Genomic DNA, 19,483 nt, shown 5'->3' with positions numbered 1-19,483 from the left:
CAGGCCTTTATGGTAGAGTGTCCAGATGGAAGCCACTCCTCAGTAAAAGGCACATGACCGCTTGGAGTTTGCCAAAAGGCACCTAAAGGAACATGAGAAACAAGATTCTCTGGTCTGATTGAACTATTTGGCCTCAATGACAAGCGTCAAGTCTGGAGGAAACCTGGGACAATCCCTATGGTGAAGCATGGTAATGGCAGCATCATGCTTTGAGGATGTTTTTCCGCGGCAGGGACTGGGAGTCTTGTCAAGACCGTTGGAAAGATGAACGGAGCAAAGAACACAGCCAAGACAACGCAGGAGTGCCTTCGGGACAAGTCTCTGAATGTCCTTGAGTGGCCCAGCCAGAGCCTGGACTTGAACCCGATCAAAGATCACTGGAGAGACCTGGAAATGGCTGTGCAATGATGCTCCCCATCCAACCTGACAGCGCTTGAGAGGATCTGCAGAGAAGAATGGGAGAAACTCCACAGATACAGATGTGCCAAGCTTGTGGCGTCATACCCAAGAAGACTAGAGGCTGTAATCGCTGCCAAAGGTGCTTCAACAAAGTACTGAGTAAAGGGTCTGAATACTTATGTAAATGTAATATTTCAGTGTAAACTTCAAATATATATATATTTGTAACATTTTCTAAACACTTTTTGCTTTGTCATTATTGGGTGTTGTGGGTAGATTGATGGAAAAATCCATTTAATCCATTGTAGAATACGTCTGTAACGTAACCCAATGTGGAAAAAGTCAACGGGGATGAATTCTTTCCGAATGCACTGTATATAAACAAACTGATTGTCATCTCCATCTGGTGCACTGGTAGTGCATTGTTTTGTAGACGAAGAGAAGGCCAGGGTATAGCTATGACAATTGGTTCCTCTTAGGTTTGTGTGTGTGAGTTTGTGTGTCAGAGGTAGGAGTATTAAGGTGTGCCCCAAGGCTGTGAACAGGCCCAGGTGTGTGTGTGTGTGTGTGTGTGCTCCCAACTGACAGACAGGCGGAGAGGGAGTGAGATGGCCGTCTGCTCGCCAATCGATACTGTGTGTGTGCAGTAGAGGACCGTGCAGCAGGGCGTGTGTGCCGCTCGTCTTATACCTTGGGATGTGCGAGCCCCTTAATCAGTAGCATTTTCCCTCTGAACCTGACAATAAGGGCTGGTAATCGGATGCCGCAGTCTGAGCGGTAGCAGTTTGGCCATGATGGTGATAATGGAGGAGGTAGTAATGACATCCTGCAGCTGCCTGAAAGCCCTCGTCAGTAGAGCTATCTGTCTGGGAGAGACTGACGGGACGCGCCCTCTCAGTCGCTCTCGCTCTCATCCACCCACCCACTCACTCTCTCTCGTCTGCTCTGTCTCACTCGCTCTCATCCACTCTTTTGCTCATTATCGCTTTTGCTCTCATTCTCTCTCTAACCCTCTCCCTTACTAGGTCTCTTCCCCCCATCTCTCTCTTTCCCTGTTTCCCCCCCCCCTGTTTTTGTCTTTCTCTTTATTCTTCCTCTCCCTCGTCTCACTCTCACCCTTATCTCCCTCTTTTCCCCTCCCTCTCCATCTGCTCGATGTTAACCAGCCTCCTAACCAGACAGACCAGGTTGGTGGTTGTTGTGCGGCTGAGTGTTATTTACAGGCAGGCTGCTAAACAGCCCCGGGGGAGAGGGGATGAGCCCTGATGACATGCAACGAGTCACACTCTGAGTGCACTTTTAACAAGCTAGGGAGAATTAATAAAAAGAGAAAGCAGAGGGCTCTCTCTCAGCTCTTTTGTCCACTGGTGCAGAGAAAAGCGGAGAAAAGCCTTGAGTTTACACAGTGATTAAGGACCAGCAACAATTAAGAGGCGGCGACTGCAGAAGGTGTTTAAGAGTTCCTCGCCCGTTTCCCCCTCTATGAAAGGGAAGTCGTTAGGAGTAATTAGTTTACCAATGACTGCAATTAGGAGTGGGCTGGCCTAGCCTGCTTCATGCTGGAGGGAAGGAGAAAAGCAAGAGGCTGCCAAACATTTTAAGAGGAAGTGAAGTCCCTTTTCTTTTTTGTAAGATTAGTCTTTTTATAGTGAGTGGCCATGAGGAAAATGCAGCATGTCTTTTTTGTTGTTGCCTTTCAGACATACAGCTCGATGCAGGAGGTCTTGGTGTCCTTTGGGAGGAGGGTGTTGTGTTACCCGCTCTACAGGCACTTTTCTCTGGTCTCTGCAGCCGTGCAGGATGCGGCTCGGGTCTTCCAGTCAGGTGAGTCTAGACGATGCTCTCTGTGACCTCTCGCCCTGACCTGAGGCAGCTCCACACCTCAATAGCCACTTTGTGAATGCTGGTTAGAGCAGTATTGGCAGCCTCCGTGTCATGCCCAAATTATAAAGCCCTCAATATGGCCTAGTTTCCCTTCCAATTAATGTGTCTCTGGACTCCGGCCAATGTTTTCTGAGACTCCTGAGGGACCGTATGTGGTTTGATGCATTTCGGTTGAAGGCAAAGCTTGCATGGTAGCTGTGGGCTGCAGCTTGCCTGTTCAGTGCTTTGGAGACTGACAGAAGGACTGCTTTACAGCCAGCATGCACCCACAGTCATACATCACTATACCACCACAAGCAGAGCAACCTCTCCAAGCAGGAAGTGTGGATTTGTTCTTTACGGACTGTTGACTTTATCTCCTAGCAAAGAGTCATCTTTATAGCTAGATGAAGGCTCTGCCATGTAAACATATTTAGGATGTGTGTGGGGTGAGATTAGCTGGTTTGTGGGGATTTGAATGCTTGTAAATGACAGCAAATTAAGTCTTTTTAAACTCCAGATTAGATCAGACATGCTGAATGAATCCGAGAATCCCAGGTTGTCACTGTGAAGGGGGCTTCCCTGTAATACACTACACCATCTACCTGCATCCTCTAGAAACAACTTCACCTGTTGTAGCCTAATGACGCTTTTCATTCTCTCTCCTGATGCTGGACATTTGTTCAACAGTCACATACCCATTTTGTTTATGTGCTGGAAAATGCAAACTAACCTAATTGGTGATATTTAGTCTAACCAGGCAAACGATAGCAAGTGCCTCTTCATTTCAATGAGTTTGCCTCTGCAAATGTCTTTATTTACGTGCATCAGGTGAGAGTGAGTAATGGGGCTCTCGTTAATGAACTGTAAAGCTACAATAATGCAGTCTGGCTGGCGTACGTCTTGAGAGGGCACGACACGTTTCCTCACAGCTTTACTCCACACAGCTAATTCATTTGTCAGGATAAGGCTAATGGAATGTGTGCTCTAATTTGAAGGCACTTGACTTAAATGGCTGTGAAAGCAAACATTGGCAGGTATTAGGAAAACAAACCCATTTAATGCCTTGCGGGAGCCACGTGTTAAGGCCTTAAAGGGAATGTTATCCGGGGTAAATATTTGAACAGCCCTCTGGCATCACGGACGGTCCTTCTCAAGGCGCTCATCCAGCTGCCTGCTAAGTGGCTGGAACCAATTGGCCGCCAGGCAGGGAGAGCAGAGCAGGGCCTCCTAGGTAGGGAGGCTTTAGCATGGCCGCTGTCGTGTAGCTGACCGAAGGACCCACTGGAGTTCGGTAGCCTATACCGAGCCGGAAATGTTCCGGAATTGCGGTTCCTCAGTGTAGCTTAACTCACATTTCCCTGTGTACATGTCTCTTGGCTTTGTACCATTTTAGCTGGCTATAATTGAGCAGTTACTTTACTTAAATATGACACTAGAACGGGTTTGGGTCTCCACTGTAATGAGCTAGTACTGTTGGGGTGCACATGGCCCTCCCAGTAGTTGAAACACTTGAAGTGTTTTGTTTCCAAGTCCAGTGTGGTAGTGATGCCAATGGAATGTTTTCTGCGCAGCATTAGGAATGCACATGGAGTGTTTGGAACGTGTGTGTAAATGTGTTGCTTATGCTGTCTTGTCACCTTGCCATGATGGATGTTAGTGGCCAGTGCCCGTGTGGCAGCTGTGTCGCTGTGCCCCCCCCCACCCGGGCCAGACTCTGCCTGCCTGTCTGCCCCTCTCCAGGGATCAGCCACGGCTCGCCACCGTGTTTAACTGGCTCAACTTGTCATCAGCGGGGAAAAACAGACGAGTGCAGGATTCATAACGTGGCACTGTTGGAGGTGAAACAACTGGACTATCCCCAATCTAAAACCTCCAGGGATGTGGTGGGGTTGGTGGGGTTGAGTTTGTAAGCAGGGAGGGCTTAGTGTCTGCAGTGAGTTTGGAAGCAGGGAGGGCTTTGTGTCTGCAGTGAGTTTGGAAGCAGGGAGGGCTTTGTGTCTGCAGTGAGTTTGGAAGCAGGGGGAGTTTTGTGTCTGCGGTGAGTTTGGAAGCAGGGAGGGCTTAGTGTCTGCAGTGAGTTTGGAAGCAGGGAGGGTTTCGTGTCTGCAGTGAGTTTGGAAGCAGGGAGGGCTTAGTGTCTGCAGTGAGTTTGGAAGCAGGGAGGGCTTTGTGTCTGCAGTGAGTTTGGAAGCAGGGAGGGCTTAGTGTATGCAGTGAGTTTGGAAGCAGGGAGGACTTACTGTCTGCAGTGAGTTTGGAAGCAGGGAGAGTTGAGGGTCCTGGTCCTCTGTGAGCGCTCATGCTCTAAATGAGAACCAAATGTTTGTGCAAGGTTTTCCTCTGAGCGAGTGTGCTGTTTGTTTTGAATGGACTGGAATGTCTGTCTGCTGCCAGCCAATCCTGAAGTTGCATACCGGACAAAAGGATTGTCTGTAGACCTCCGTGCTCTGCAATGGGCCGGCTCTGTCCCATAAAGGGGCTATTTATACGACCTGGGGCTTGTGACAGCAAATGTAATGGATCAAACGTGGCTCCCTCCAGGTGTGTCCCATTTTGTAATGGTAATCTTTGGCTTTCCCTTCGAGGAAAATCGGGCCCAATTTTTTTCTCCATAAACCGGTATGAAATGAACCCTTTGCATTATCTTGGCCCACTTGAGTTAAAATTCTGGACTATATAAACTAGATAAAGGAGGCCTGAAAGTTGATAAATTGCTCTCTCTGTCATGAGTGTAAATGACTGTCAGTAGTCTGCAATAGGATAGTCTTGCAATGCTCACATGATCTTCCATAGCCTGTTCAGCCTATAATTTGAAGGAAGGCTGCATGGAACAATTGAGATTTTTGGGACCTCAGTCCCTGCTAGCAACACTGCTATATTTACCATTCTTCACATTGCCATAAAATAACATTTTTCAATTTCTACTCCTTCTGTTTTTCCTGTCCAGGGAAAGCCTGCATCCTGAAGTGCTTGTTGGATATTCACAAAGTCTTCCGGGAGAATGAACCGGCCTACATATTGAACGACCTCTACATCACAGACTACTGCGTCTGGATCCAGAGGGTCAAGTAAGTTCACTACCCCCCCATCCTCTCTCTCCCTCTGCAGGGACCTTCAGCCCTAGAGCATAATTACCTCCCAGGTCCAGGGGCCAAGCAAAGTGGCTTTCATGCTGCTTCAGTGCGCTGCACTGGAGAGGATTAGATGAGTCATTTGTCACAGCACGGCCACTTGACTGACAGAGACGTTGTGAGACGTATCCATTCTCCCATGTCAAAGGTGCCATTGGAGAGCGTGTGGACTGTACTGTCTCCCTCAGTGCTGCAGTGGAGTCCCAGTGACTGAGACTGAAGCCTCTGTGACAGTACACACAGATTAGAAGAAGCAGATGGACAGTGCACTGTGCAGTACAAGATGCGTGTCAACTCTCGAGAGATCTGTGTAGTTTCTTCCCTAATTGATATAGCATGCATGGCTCTTTCCTCACCAGTGTACATATTTTACAATTACTTACACGTTGTAAGCCTGCAAGGGCATTATTCGGTAATGAGCTCTGTTTGATTCTTGGCAGGGGTTCAGCCGAGTGGTGTGCTAGTCTGGAAAAAGCCTGAATTTTGAAAAATGTGCGCCGGTGATGATGTAGGCCCAGCGCCCAGATGCAGACATGATAAAAGCTCTGCCGGTGTTTGATGGAGCTTTTCTCTCTGGAAAAGAAAACGCCTCGATGGCCAATTAATAATAGATGTATAAAAATCAATGGTGGAGATCGGAGCTGCAGTCCCGGTCGGTCTGTCTGTTTCGCTGCAGCAGACGAAGAGAACAGAGAGACTTGGTCTTGAGTGCTCTCTCAGCTCAGCGTACGCTTTGAGCAGAAGCAGCATCACTGTCAAGCCACTGGAAAACTCAATCAGTCTCATTTCAGTCAGTCAAGGAGATGAAACGGCAGGAGGGCATCTGCGGTTGAGTGCTTTCCAATCCGCCTCCCTCTCTTCCCTTCCACCGCTGTACATTGGAGCCAAATGTCAGCTTGACCTATCAACAAGCTGGCTTCCACTGGCTGCAACCCTGCATCGATCATTAAATGGATTAGACCTTGTGCTCGCCACCTTTACCTATGATTGAATTGTTACATTTCCCTTTTCTGTTTACATTTTTCAGTCGATAAGCAAAGCTTGTTTTCTTTCTGCCCTGAGACCTGGCTCATATCAGCTGTGGTGTCAGCAGAGAGATGGAGAGATAGAGACAGAGGCTGTCCAGCATCCAGGAAGAGTTACTAACCCTCTCCTGTTGAAGATGCTGCCTCAGGGCACCTGGCTGGGGAAACCTCTAGAGCCCAGGCATTCCATTCCATTGTTTTACTGTGAATCAATTCCCAGATTGACATTTCATACCTATCCTATATTGTTGTGCTGCACAGACTACATTTCTTTCCCTTCTGAATGTGGAATAAAAGCGAGCAGTCCACTTGCCATTCAAAGCAGCAGAGAGGAGAGCTGTCTTTCTATGAGCTAGCAGGCATTTACATAAGTCATTTAGCGCACACTTTTTTCCCAGAGCGACTTACATCAGTGCATTCACGGTGAAACCACAACATATCCCAATCGTAGCAAGAGATAGGGTTCAGACGTTTTTGGAAGATGGGCAGGGACTCCTCTGTCTTGACATTAGATGGAAGCTTGTTCCACACTTGGTGTGCCAGGACAAAGAAGAGTTTTGACTGGGCTGAGCGGGAACTGCCCTCCTGTAGGGGTGGCAGGGCCAAGAGACCAGAGGTGGCAGAACAGAGGGCTTGGGTTGCGGTGTAGGGTTTGATCATAGTCTGAATGTAGGAATGGGCAGTTCCCTTCGCTGCTCTGTAGGCAAGCACCAGGGTCTTGAAGATGATGTGAGCTTAGACTGGAATCCAGTGGAGTGTGCGGAGGACCAGGGTGACATGGGAGAGCTTTGGAAGATTGAACACCAGGCGTGCTGCGTCGTTCTGGATAAGTTGAAGGGGTTTGCTGCCACAAGCGGGGAGCCCAGCCAACAGAGTTGCAGTAGTCTAGATCGGAGATGACAAAGCTGGCAGGCAGCACTCAAGCAGCAGCCAGCTGTGGTTTGCATAGACAGTGCTCTTATCACTTGTGGTTTGTTGTGGCAGACGTTTGTGCATGTGACCGGTTTGATGACAGATTGTGTAAGCATTGCTCTCCCCCCTGCTAGATATCCCCCATTTGTCATTCCTGCTAAGTGACTGTGCCGTCTCTTCCTGTGAGTCCTGTGGTAAGATAAGATGTCATCTATATCCTGTATCTTGTCAGTCGTCCCCACAGTCGACTCCCAGACACGATCAGTTGCTCATGATGGACACAGCGATTTAATGAATGCGTTGCTCAGTGGGTTGATTTATACTGTCTGGCTCTCTCTGGGCTGTCCCACATGTGTTCATGCTCTTAAAGTCCCTCTGACTGCTGAGACCAGAGTCAAATTTACAGCATCATAAAGACTTCACAGTGATTTAGACTCCAGCGAACCCCTCTCCCACCACAGACTCCTGCACACAGACAAACAAGTGGACAGTCCACTCTCCGGTCAACAGGAGGGTGGAGAAAATCCTTCTGACACCATTTTGTATTTGTCCTGATAAAGGATGTTGACCAAAGAGGATTATTAACGCGCTTACAACCGTTTCCACATTACCCAGGGAATTTTGTGTAATTTGCAGATATCTTTGTACCATCAGATGCATTGCCACTATCAAATAAAAATAACTTCTCTACCATTAGTTTCTATGGGTGGTTTTGATGATCATCCGATGCCGAACCCCTGCAGTGGTGCTAGACTGAAATGAAAACCCACTCCTCGTTTTCTTTCTCAGTCTTTCCTCTTCTCTCATCAAAAGGCTTGGAAGGAGACCAATGTAGATTGACTGTGACCAGTCCAAAAAATCCCATCAGATCTGTGTTACTTTATCTCAGCGAAATCAGCCGGCCTCGAACTTCCCCTTCCTCTTTCAGCGCTCACACATTCCACCCCCTCTACCCGTTGTCTGCCGCACAATCAATTAATTGGGTCGATTAAATTCCAGAGCAAAAAACCATGGCAACCTGTGAGTGTCTAGCTCAAGGGTTTGCTAGTCTTGGAGGAGGAAACGAGGATCTTTTTCTCTCTCGCTCACACCAATCCATTCAGCCTCTACACACATTGTGTGCATGATAATGCCCAGAGGAGAGCTCTCTTCTCCACAGTCCCAGGAGGCCCTCAGGGGACACGGGCTCCCCACAGGGACAACCTACAAGCTGACCCCCCCCCCCGACAAGGTCAGTGGTCAGATAAGTGAGTCGGTAAAGCCTTGTGGGGGCTTGCTGGTGGTTTTAATGCTCCAGGGACTGGCAACTCTGTGTCTAGTGCGTGTGCAGGAATGGTAAGTTGATCATCGTACAGTTCTCTTTTTTATTCTTAGAAAGGGTGGAATGCAGGTGAAAAAGCTTCGGATACATTTTCTCTGGTATTAATCCTTTTCATGTACCCGCTAGTGTATTTCTACCCACACTCATCTGTCTGGAACCGGGTCCTGGGTCCTGTGATGTAGTAGATGGTGTATACTGAGTATACTAAACATTAGGAATACCTTCCTAATGTGGGATTTTTTTTGCCCTCACAGCAGCCCCAACTCATTGGGGAATGGGCTCTTCAAGGTGTCAACAGCGTTCCACATTGATGCTGGCCCATGTTGACTCTAATGCTTTCCATATTTGTGTCACGTTTGGGTGGTAGACCATTCTTGATACACACAGGAAACTGTTGAGCATGAGAAATCCAGCAGCGTTGCAGTTCTTGAGCCTGGGACCTACTACCACACCCTGTTCAAAGGCGCTTAAATATTTTGTCTCACCCATTCACCCTCTGAATGGCACACACACACAATCCATGTCTCAATTGTCTCGAGGTTTAAAAATGATTCTTTAACCTGTCTCCTCTTATCTACACTGATTTGAAGTGGATTTAACAAGTGACCTCAATTGGGGATCACAGTTTTCACCTGGTCCTGTCACGAAGTGACTGTTACCCTGCACCTTAGAGGCTGCTGCCCTATGTACATAGACATGGAATCACTGACCATGTGTACTCTGTGTATATGGTCTGTGTGTTTTGAGCCTTCCCCACCACAGAGACAGTAGATAGTCTTTGTGTCCCGCTGGGCTCGACAAAGCCAAGACGGTCTCACAGCTAATGGGGAGAAGTACTACAGATTTCCTCTCTGCATGACGTCCAGATTTTGTGTACTTACACAGGCAGCTCACCACACGCGCAGAGAGAGAGAGAAATACTGACAGTGTTGCATTCGTGCTACACTAATAATGAGTGATTCAGACTGGCTTTGTATGAGGTAACTTCCTCTCCTTGCGTCCTTGTTTTGATTAGGAGGGTCGGTAAACAACAAGCTCTGCAGGCAGTTCTACCAGCTCTCTTCATGTTGCACATTAACTAATGGTCTCTCTATACAGCAAGAAAGCACTTCCTTAGATTACAGTCCCTACTCTGTTATATAGCCTAATGCAGCGGTGTCAAACATACAGCCTGCAGGTGGGTTGAAATGTTTTTTGGGGGGAGGGGGAATCAAACTCAGTACATTTTTGGTTTTAGTTATTTTAAAATATATTGTGTCCAGCTCGCTAATCATCTAAATGAAAGCTAGACAGTCGTGGAGCATTGAAAAATCCCAAAACGATGGATGGAGGGCTAATCTTTTCCAGAACCTCGTTGAAGACCGATTGCAACACCCCTGGCCTAATGCCTCGGACACAGGTCTTCAGTGTTACTCACACGCCGTCACACACTCCATAACACATTTCATCACACACTCCCTCAAACCATCAAACTCAGGAAGAGAGGAAATCCAAGCATCCATTTATAAGTCTTTCAGCCTTATAAAACAAGCCAACTTTGTCACAAACAACTACCGCCTACGTTTTGTTCCCTGAATGAGATGTTGGTAAATTCAAATGGCATACAGTTAGCAAACAGTGTCTGACTGTCCATCCACTATATCCATTGAATAATGTACATACACTCCCTTGACAAATCTTGTGAAATTAATTTGTACATTTAAGATTAACTAAGAAGTATGAGTAGGAACATGTGTCGAATGTCTTCTGGCATCATTGAACATGAGGCTGCTGGTAGAAATGGAAGTCTGTAATTGACTGTCTAGTTGTCCTTCTCCCCCACCACCCCCCTGATCCCTGTCCTCTTCCAAGGACTCTTGTTTGTTGTCTGAAAGATGGAAGCGTCTTTGTGGCGACAGAAGTTTTCCAACCTTGAAAAGCTGCCCCTCAGTTAATGAAGGGAGCCCACGACATTAGTAATGACTGAACTGTGTACAATGTTATTTATTCCCTCCAAAAGCAGCCTTTGTGCTCACCACAAGCTGAGCTTCTCGCACTGCAGCGCAGGGAGAGGGGGAGCGAGGGGAGAGAACAAGCACGTAGCCTCTCCAATGCTAACTCAATAATGACTTCCCACGGGGGAAAGAGAATGCGGGAGGTGGGGGATGGAGGAGGGTCTCTGCTTTGAAGTTGCAGTGCTACAGGAGGCTCTCCAGCCAGAGCTAGTCAGCCAGCCTGCTCAACTCCAGCAAGGGCTTAAGCCCTGTCAAAGCAGGGGGAGGGGTTCTACTAAGCTATATGGAATTGTTTTAAGAAGGTCCTCCCAAGGATCATTTATCAATTTGATTTTGAATTTTAAGACCCCCTGAAGTATAAAAAATATATAAAACCATTATTTGATTTAATAAAAAATGTTTGGCATTACTGCAATTAGCCCTTACAAATGCATTGTATAACAGATTTTCTACATGGAACAACAGATCGTCGCCCCCAAAAAACATCAATAGGAAGTTAGGTCTGAAGTGTCTGTCCTATATCTGAGAGAGAAAAGAAGGATCAGGCACTAAACATTCTCAGTAAATACTTCCGTTCATATTTTCATCTGGTACTGTGGGGAAATTCTTGTGACCAACATGTTCGTGAGAGTCTCACCTTTACACAGAGGGGTCATATTAGTGTGGAGCCCAAACTGTTTGTAAACCAGAGACAGAAGTTGTCTTGAAGTCGGTACGGCCAATCTGCCGAAGAATAAATGGTCTGTTTTTTTTATTTTTTATCTCTCGCTATATATATATTAGTACACGTGCTAATGATTATCAATTCAATATGTAGGTTGAAACAATCATTAACTGGGGCGGCAGGGTAGCCTAGTGGTTAAACCCCCGAGCTGACAAGGTACAAATCTGTCGTTCTGCCCCTGAACAGGCAGTTAACCCACTGTTCCTAGGCCGTCAAAATAAGAATTTGTTCTTAACTGACTTGCTTAGTTAAAAAAAATAAAAAAATAAACTGAAACAGAAACAGCTGTGTAGAAGGAATAAAACCGGTTGAGGAACAGCCAAACTCGGCTAACAAGGTGAGATTGATGAAGCCAGTTTACTGTCAAAAGTCATACACCATGGCAAGACTGAGCATAGCAACAAGACACAAGGTAGTTATACTGCATCAACAAGGTCTCTCCTAGGCAGATGGACATGTCAAGGCAGACAGGGGTTTCCAGATGTGCTGCTCTTTTGAAGAAGCACAAAGAAACTGGCAACGTTGAGGACCGTAGATGCAGTAGTCGGCCAAGGAAACTTACTGCAGCAGATAAGACGTATCATGCTTCCTTCCCATCGCAATCGGCGATGTCCAGCAGTGCCATCAGCTCAGAATTGGCAGAAAACAGTGGGGCCCTGGTACACCCATCTACTGTCAGACAGAAGTGGCCTTCATGGAAGACTTGCGAACCAAAAGTCATACCTCCGACGTGGAAACTATGCATGAAAACACAGGAACTGGGGTTCAGAAAAATGTCAGCAGGTGCTCTGGACTAATGAGTCAACAGACGCGTCACAAGTCCTCAACTGGCAGCTTCATTAAATAGTACCCACAAACACCACTCTCAAAGTCAACAGTGAAGCGGTGACTCTGGGATGCTGGTCTTCTAGGCAGAGTTCCTCTGTCCAGTGTCCTTTTGCCCATATTAATATTTTATTTTTATTGGCCAGTCTGAGATGTGGCTTTTTATTTTGCAACTCTGCCTAGAAGGTCAGCATCTCGGAGTCACCTCTTCACTGTTGACGTTGAGACTGGTGTTTTGCAGGTACTGTTTACATTTACATTTTAAGTCATTTAGCAGACGCTCTTATCCAGAGCGACTTACAAATTGGTGCATTCACCTTATGACATCCAGTGGAACAGCCACTTTACAATAGTGCATCTAAATATTTTAAGGGGGGGGGTGAGAAGGATTACTTTATCCTATCCTAGGTATTCCTTAAAGAGGTGGGGTTTCAGGTGTCTCCGGAAGGTGGTGATTGACTCCGCTGTCCTGGCGTCGTGAGGGAGTTTGTTCCACCATTGGGGAGCCAGAGCAGCGAACAGTTTTGACTGGGCTGAGCGGTACTTCCTCAGTGGTAGGGAGGCGAGCAGGCCAGAGGTGGATGAACGCAGTGCCCTTATTTGGGTGTAGGGCCTGATCAGAGCCTGGAGGTACTGAGGTGCCGTTCCCCTCACAGCTCCGTAGGCAAGCACCATGGTCTTGTAGCGGATGCAAGCTTCAACTGGAAGCCAGTGGAGAGAGCGGAGGAGTGGGGTGACGTGAGAGAACTTGGGAAGGTTGAACACTAGACGGGCTGCGGCGTTCTGGATGAGTTGTAGGGGTTTAATGGCACAGGCAGGGAGCCCAGCCAACAGCGAGTTGCAGTAATCCAGACGGGAGATGACAAGTGCCTGGATTAGGACCTGCACCGCTTCCTGTGTGAGGCAGGGTCGTACTCTGCGGATGTTGTAGAGCATGAACCTACAGGTACGGGCCACCGCCTTGATGTTAGTTGAGAACGAGGCTGCTAGTTGAGGACTTGTGAGGTGTCAGCTGATATCTCAAAGTGCTGTACAGAAACCCAGCCTAAAACCCCAAACAGCAAGCAATGCAGGTGTAGAAGCACGGTGGCTAGGAAAAACTCCCTAAAAAGGCCAAAACCTAGGGCCTCCCACTCTTTCTATTCTGGTTAGAGACCGTTTGCACGGTTCTGTGAAGGGAATAGTACACAGCATTGTACAAGATTTTCAGTTTCTCGGCCATTTCCATCATGGAATAGGCTGTTCTTGTTCTGAGAAATTAAAGGCTGACGAGTTTCAGAAGAAAGGTCTTTGTTTTTGGCCATTTTGAGCCTGTAATCGAATCCACAAATGCTGATGCTCCAGATGCTCAACTAGTCTAAAGAAGGCCAGTTTTATTGCTTCTTTAATCAGAACAACAGTTTAAGAAATAAGATGTTTCCAGCTATAATAGTCATTTACAACATTAACAACGTCTACACTCTATGTCTGATCAATTTGATGTTATTTTAATGGACAAAACAACTTGCTTTTCTTTCAAAAACAAGGACATTTCTAAGTGACCCGAACTTTTGCAGGGAAGTGTGTGTATTTATTTATACAACCAATTTTCCAGTCAAGTTTGGACACCTACTCATTCATGAGTTTTCTTTCTTTTTACTATTTTCTACGTTGTAGAACAATAGTGAAGACATCAACAATATGAAGTAACACATATGTTAAACAAATCAGACTATATTTTATATTTGAGATTCTTCAATGTAGCCACCCTTTTGCCTTGACAGCTTTGCACACTTTTGGCATTCTCTCAAACAGCTTCATAAGGTAGTCACCTGGAATGCATTTCAATTAACAGTTGTGCCTTGTTAAGAGTGAATTTGTGGATTTTCTTTCCTTAATGCGTTTGAGCCTATCAGTTGTGTTGTGACAAGGTAGGGGTGGTATACAGAAGATAGCCCTATTTGGTGAAAGACCCAAGTCCATATTATGGCAAGAATAGCTCAAATAGTCAAAGAGAAATGACAGTCCCATTATTATTTTAAGACCTGGTCAGTCTAGAAAATTTCAAGCACTTTGAGCGTTTCTTTAAGTGCAGTCACAAACCATCAAGCACTATAATGAAACTGTCTCTCATGAGGACCGCCACAGGAAAGGAAGATCCAGAGTTACCTCTGCTTCACAGGATAAGTTCATTAGTTAACGGCCTCAGAAATTACATCTCAACATCTGCTGTTCTGAGGAGACTGCGTGAATCAGGTCTTCATGGTCGAATTGCTCCCACAGTTGACAGTTTTTGTCCGAGCAAAAACCAAGCCATATGGTTGAAGGAATTGTCTAGAGAGTTCCGAGACAGAATTGTGTCAAGGCACAGATCTGGGGAAGGGTACCATGAAAATGTCTGCAGCATTGAAGGTCCCCAAGAACACAGTGGCCTTCATCATTCTTAAGTGGAAGATGTTTGTAACCACCAAGACTCTTCCTTGAGCTGGCCGCACACCCACACTGAGCAATCAGGGGAGAAGGGCCTTGGAACCAGATGGTCACTCTGACAGAGCTCCAGAGGTCCTCTGTGGAGATGAGAGAACCTTCCAGAAGGACAACCATCTCTGCAGCACTCCGCCAATTAACTGCACCTCAAATTGCAGCCCAAATAAATGCTTCACAGAGTTCAAGTTAGACACATCTCAACATCAACTGTTCAGAGTAGACTGTGTGAATCAGGCCTTCATGGTTGAATTGCTGCAAAGAAACCACTACTAAAGGACACCAATTATAAGAGACTTGCTTGGGCCAAGAAACACAAGCAATTGGCATTAGACTGGATATCTGTCCTTTTGGTCTGATGAGTCCAAATTTGAGATTTTTGGTTCTAACCGCCATGTCTGTGAGATGCGGGGAAGGAAGGTGAACGGATCTCCGTCTTCTGTGGTTCCCACCGTGAAGCATGGAAGAAGTGGTGGGGTGCTTTTCTGGTGACGCTGTCAGTGAATTTATTTAGAATTCAAGGGACACTTAACCAGCATGGCTACCACAGCGTTCTGCAGCGATACGCCATCCCGTCTGGTTTGTGCTAAGTGGGACACTTTTTTTTTTTTCTTCAACGGGACGATTACCCAAAACACACCTCCAGGCTGTGTAAGGGCTATTTGACCAAGGAGAGTGATTGAGTGCTGCATCAGATGACCTGGCCTCCACAATCACCCGACCTCAACCCAATTGAGATGGTTTGGGATGAGTTGGCCTACAGAGTGAAGAAAAAGCAGCCAACAAGTGCTCCATGTTTGTGGGAACCCCTTCAAAACTGTTGGGAAAGCATTTCTCATGAAGCTGGTTGAGAGAATGCCAAGAGTGCAAAACTGTCATCAAGGTTGAAGAGTAGACTTCTTTGAAGAATCTAAAATGTAAGATATATTTTGATTTGTTTAACATTGTTTTTGTTTTCTACATGATTCCATATGTGGTATTTCATCGTTTTGTCTTCATTATTATTCTACAATGTAGAAAATGATACAAATAAATAAATCCTTGAATGCGTAGGTGTGTCTGAACTTTTGACTGGTACTGTGAAAATGAATACACACAGGCTCTCCATTTGCTGTTGCAATTTAGAACACAGATATTTGGTTGCGCATCAGCAGTTTTTCTCTTGTCAGTCTCTGAAAATCACTCAATTAGCCCATGTCAGCTAAAATGTTTTAGATTGGTCAATTAGTCTAGCCAGCTATCTAATCTTGTAATCGTAGTCGGATTACCGACCGGGGGACCCCGATTTGATTTTGTTAGCCACACTCAGATATCATACTAAAAATGGCAATCATTTCTCCACGTCCCATGGCAGAATGTGGGATATTGCAGTGAACTTGCTTTAAAATGGCAATCATTTCTCCACGTCCCATGGCAGAATGTGGGATATTGCAGTGAACTTGCTTTAAAATGGCAATCATTTCTCTACGTCCCATGGCAGAATGTGGGATATTGCAGTGAACTTGCTTTAAAATGGCAATCATTTCTCCACGTCCCATGGCAGAATGTGGGATATTGCAGTGAACTTGCTTTAAAATGGCAATCATTTCTCCACGTCCCATGGCAGAATGTGGGATATTGCAGTGAACTTGCTTTAAAATGGCAATCATTTCTCCACGTCCCATGGCAGAATGTGGGATATTGCAGTGAACTTGCTTTAAAATGGCAATCATTTCTCCACGTCCCATGGCAGAATGTGGGATATTGCAGTGAACTTGCTTTAAAATGGCAATCATTTCTCCACGTCCCATGGCAGAATGTGGGATATTGCAGTGAACTTGCTTTAAAATGGCAATCATTTCTCTACGTCCCATGGCAGAATGTGGGATATTGCAGTGAACTTGCTTTAAAATGGCAATCATTTCTCCACGTCCCATGGCAGAATGTGGGATATTGCAGTGAACTTGCTTTAAAATGGCAATCATTTCTCCACGTCCCATGGCAGAATGTGGGATATTGCAGTGAACTTGCTTTAAAATGGCAATCATTTCTCCACGTCCCATGGCAGAATGTGGGATATTGCAGTGAACTTGCTTTAAAATGGCAATCATTTCTCCACGTCCCATGGCAGAATGTGGACAATTGGAGGAAATGAAATCCTAAACAAAAAAAGTATTTCTGCTCGCCGTCAGGAGGGGGGCTGCTAAAATGTTTTGGTCGCAAGGTGTGGAAGGGGGGAAAAATGGGCCCCAAAAATGACTGCATGTGTGTATATGGGTACGCACACCCGTGAGCCACTGTGGCCACTCTTGATAAGTTCTGATTTTTGACGGTTTCCTTGTGGGGTCTGACTCTGCACACGCGGTGGTGGGGGTGTTGTGGGTTGTATTTATGCTTAGTCATCCCTTACTCATTGTCAGTAACTGATCTCCTTTAATTGTTTGGTCTCTTTCCAAATACTGTTACTCCCCTTATTTCCTGAATGGACATTTGATATTCATGTAGGCCTTAGAGATGTCTTCTTTGATAGAGTACGGCAACTAGCTATACGGTCTGTTTACACAGTCTCCCGAGGTCCTAAATGAGTACATCCCTCTGTTGGCTGTGTAAACGGTTTCCTCCCCACGGTGGGAGTAAATTAAAGGCTTTGCGGTAATAAGGAGCCATCTTGGCTCTCAGCAGTCGGTTAATTGGGCCAGGGAGGGCAGCAGGGGCCACAGTGTGGCTGAGTGTGAGGAGCTGAATGGCTGTGGATGACCGCAGGCTCATGTGCTTTATCCCTCCCTGAATGGACCTGTCCTGAGCCGCGCAGAGGTCAGCTGGTAATCATCATGGCATTGAAGGCCGATCGGCTGCACCGTGGAAGAATAGCAGCCACTTGAGTTTTGGCAACATCCTGCGCTGGTTTAGCTTCATGAATAATGTATAAGGCATGTATCACTCTGTCATCCGCCTTGCTCTTATCTCCTGCAGGGAGAGCTTCAGTAGGAGACTCGAGGGGCAGAACCTGCATATCAGACACACTCATCTTCCTACATTATTAAACATGATTTACATATTTCATTGAGCTCATGCCTCTGTGAATCGCTGTCTACTTAGCATTCAGATGAGGCTGGGATTTGGGTAATGGATATTAGATTTGTAGATTGAGATCTCGTTGCTATATTTTTTTTTGTAGGAAGTGCAGTCGTACATATAGCATAGTCGTAATACCTACTACTCATCAGTGTTGGACAAGTAGCTCTTTAAATAGATTTTGTAGTTTTTTTTGGGGGGGGGGGGGGGGGGTTTGTAAATATTTGCTTCCAAGTTTAACAAGAGAAACTGATCCACCTTTGCTGTACTTTCCTGACTGTCTCATCCCGTTCTCTTTTTCTCTCTTTGTCAGGTCCAGGAAGGTGACAGCTTTGGCCGATCCCTTACGGAAAGTATCCCTACGGAAAAGAGACCTGGATTTGGAGTTGGAGGTGCTGGAGACGGCAGCGACGCTGGTAGAGGAAGAAGAGAAGGTGGAGGACGGGGGGGAAAAGCCCCAGTAGAACTCCTCTGTCACACATCAGAGAGGAGTCCGACAGCAACGACAGTAGCAGCGACTCGTCTGAGGAGAGTGAGGACTCTGAAGCTGAAGGGAAGGACTGTGCTGACAGAACAGATGGAGGAGGAGAGGGAGCCGAGGCCATCCCCATACATCCCCGGCCTGCTGCTCCTCCCATCCACCAGGAGTCCTGTGCTGTTCTCACATCATCCGAGAGGAAGCCCAGCACCCTCCCATCTGCTGTGTCCTGCCCCAGACAGCTGATCCAGGAGCTGGGAGAGAGGGTGGAGAAGGGGCTGTGGATTTCAGCACAGCCTCAGGGCAGCAGGCATTCCAGGAGCAGTGCACAGGGAAGGCAGAGAGAGACTGTTCACAGCCTGCGACTGCCACAGCCACTGCAACAGATACTGCCCGCACAGGGGCTTTCCTAGAGCTGAGTCCTCGCAGAAACCCTCTTCTGATTGTCAAAACAGATACTGATGATGATCTTGATGAGGATGATATCGATGAGGATGACTATTAGCAGATGTCACAGAAAACATGTCGTTAAGGAACTTTACATGCATGCATGACAGCTGATGTCGCAGATGGTTATTTGCCCAAAATCAATAATAACTTCTGTATTGTTATTTTTGTATTTTCCTACTTCTAAAATGGAAATGTTGATTAATTTATAGATACATAGCATGGCTCATTTTAGTGTTATAGCTCACTTGAGGAGTTTCAAAAGCTTCCATACTTTGTGTATTTGTGCAAAGCTTTTCATACCAAGCTCAGCATTTTGTTAATAAAACTGATTATATGAATTATGCAGATTACTCAGATCTATTCAAGGGGATGCAGCCATTGCATTGCACTTTGTTTGAAGGCTCTTAGATTAGCATATGCATTTCATGCACAACCATTTCCTTCCAAGAAAGGAGAAGGGGTGGTTGTTGGGAGATAAGAAACGGGACAGACCCCAACAGGAAATGTCAGCTGCTGCTTCAGAATTTCTCTTGAGACATTGACTTCTCATGTAGAATGCAGTGACTTTACCGCCAACACTGGTACACTTCATGGTACCCTGCCAACACTAAAAACTTAAGTTTAAAATGTGTTCACACATTGTTACTGTCTGAACTTAAATTACAAAATGGTTGGCACTATGCATTGAGATACATAGCATTCTCCTGGCATCCGCCAAACCCAGATTTGTCCCTCCAGAGTCTGATGGTAGCGAGCTTTACACCACTCAAGCCGACGCTTGGCCATGTGCATGATGATCTTAGGGTTGTGTGTGGCTGCACGGCCATGGAAACCCATTTCA

At 46.3% G+C, this 19,483-nt stretch overlaps 1 protein-coding gene across 1 annotated transcript in view; it reads left to right on the top strand.

Moving 5' to 3' along the window:
• The window catches only part of shq1 (SHQ1, H/ACA ribonucleoprotein assembly factor), a 40,536-nt gene extending 21,556 nt beyond the window's left edge, over positions 1-18,980 (top strand). Inside the window, 5 exon segments of the mRNA XM_046342807.1 lie at positions 2,100-2,223; positions 5,213-5,333; positions 18,028-18,157; positions 18,159-18,525; positions 18,528-18,980. Coding sequence (XP_046198763.1) covers positions 2,100-2,223; positions 5,213-5,333; positions 18,028-18,157; positions 18,159-18,525; positions 18,528-18,697 — 912 coding nt within the window. The 3' untranslated portion in view covers positions 18,698-18,980.
• The last annotated feature ends 503 nt before the right edge of the window (positions 18,981-19,483 follow it).

The sequence above is a fragment of the Oncorhynchus gorbuscha genome, linkage group LG03 (assembly GCF_021184085.1).
Source record: "Oncorhynchus gorbuscha isolate QuinsamMale2020 ecotype Even-year linkage group LG03, OgorEven_v1.0, whole genome shotgun sequence".
NCBI classification, from domain to species: domain Eukaryota; kingdom Metazoa; phylum Chordata; class Actinopteri; order Salmoniformes; family Salmonidae; genus Oncorhynchus; species Oncorhynchus gorbuscha.
The sequence above is the reverse complement of the archived record's forward strand: the minus strand, read 5'-3'. Positions and strand labels throughout refer to the sequence as shown.